The 1059-nt window shown below is 39.7% G+C and overlaps 1 protein-coding gene across 1 annotated transcript in view; it reads left to right on the top strand.

Moving 5' to 3' along the window:
* The first annotated feature begins 82 nt into the window (after positions 1-82).
* mif4gdb (MIF4G domain containing b) overlaps positions 83-1059 on the top strand; it is a 3978-nt gene continuing 3001 nt past the window's right edge. Inside the window, exons 1-2 of the mRNA XM_008416850.2 lie at positions 83-705; positions 851-960. Of these exons, the coding sequence (XP_008415072.1) occupies positions 627-705; positions 851-960 (189 nt within the window). The 5' untranslated portion in view covers positions 83-626. The remainder of the gene's footprint in view (positions 706-850; positions 961-1059) is intronic.

Below are 1059 nucleotides of genomic sequence, written 5' to 3'. Positions count from 1 at the left end.
GTCTAAATGCGTTAAATAGGCACATTTTATCTCAAACTTTGCAATGTGAAGCTAATCAGTAAATTCATGTAGCATCTCTGTAGAGTTCAGATTTTTGCGTTTGAATACTTTGTGGTTGTTTCGTTGAGATTTGAATCTGATTTCCTTGACGTTAGCAAGGCTCGGCTCATCGAAAGCATATACTAAGGTTATCAAAGTGTACATCCATTAGAAAACAGCCATTTTTATTCATTTTTAGAAAAGTCTATTCACCCTGCAAAACAATACCTTGCGCTAACTTATAACTTTAGACGTCACAGCTCAGATAACGTCGTTTTATACCAGGTTTTTTGGCTAGCTTTTCAAAAAATAAAGACTTTTGACATGTTTCCTTGCTGAAACATGACTTCTGCACACATGTTTCAGCTGACCAGACGTAGCCTAAACCCTCTCTGTCCCGCAGTGAATGAGCTGAGTGGAGCAGCCAGTTTGATGACTCCACAGGATTTAGTGTTTTGTTGTCCCGGTTTCTCTGTCTTTGAAAGAGTCGCATTGTGCTCTGGGAAAGACCTGTTGCAGTGACCCCGTCTGATCTTCTTTACAGAGTGAGAGGTCCCTGGTGTAATCGTGTACTTTTACCATATATAATGGAAAACTGCAACGAGGACTATAGGATCCAGTCATTTGACGTGGATACACAGAAACTGCTAAAAACAGCCTTGAAAGGTCAGTTATTACCTCACTGTGTGATTATCAAACATTATAAAAATGTCTACATCTATGTGGACCAACAAAAAAAAAAAAGTCAGTTGTCATAAATTACTCTTTGACTTGTGCATGCGTATTCTAAAAGCTCTCTTCTTTCTTTCAGATCCAAGTTCTGTGAACCTGGAGAAGGTCTCCAACATCCTGGTGAACCAGTCGCTAAAGGACCACTTGTTCAGCAAAGAGGCCGGCCGTATTTGCTACACGATTGTGCAGGTCAGAAGAACCGACGGCTCTCTGGTTTATTTCACATTTTGTTCCTTTTCAGAATATTTGTAATTAAGTGTAAAAACACTGCATGATTTGCCTTGCACA

The sequence above is a fragment of the Poecilia reticulata genome, linkage group LG8 (genome assembly GCF_000633615.1).
Source record: "Poecilia reticulata strain Guanapo linkage group LG8, Guppy_female_1.0+MT, whole genome shotgun sequence".
In the NCBI taxonomy this organism is placed as follows: Eukaryota; Metazoa; Chordata; class Actinopteri; order Cyprinodontiformes; family Poeciliidae; genus Poecilia; species Poecilia reticulata.
The sequence above is the reverse complement of the archived record's forward strand: the minus strand, read 5'-3'. Positions and strand labels throughout refer to the sequence as shown.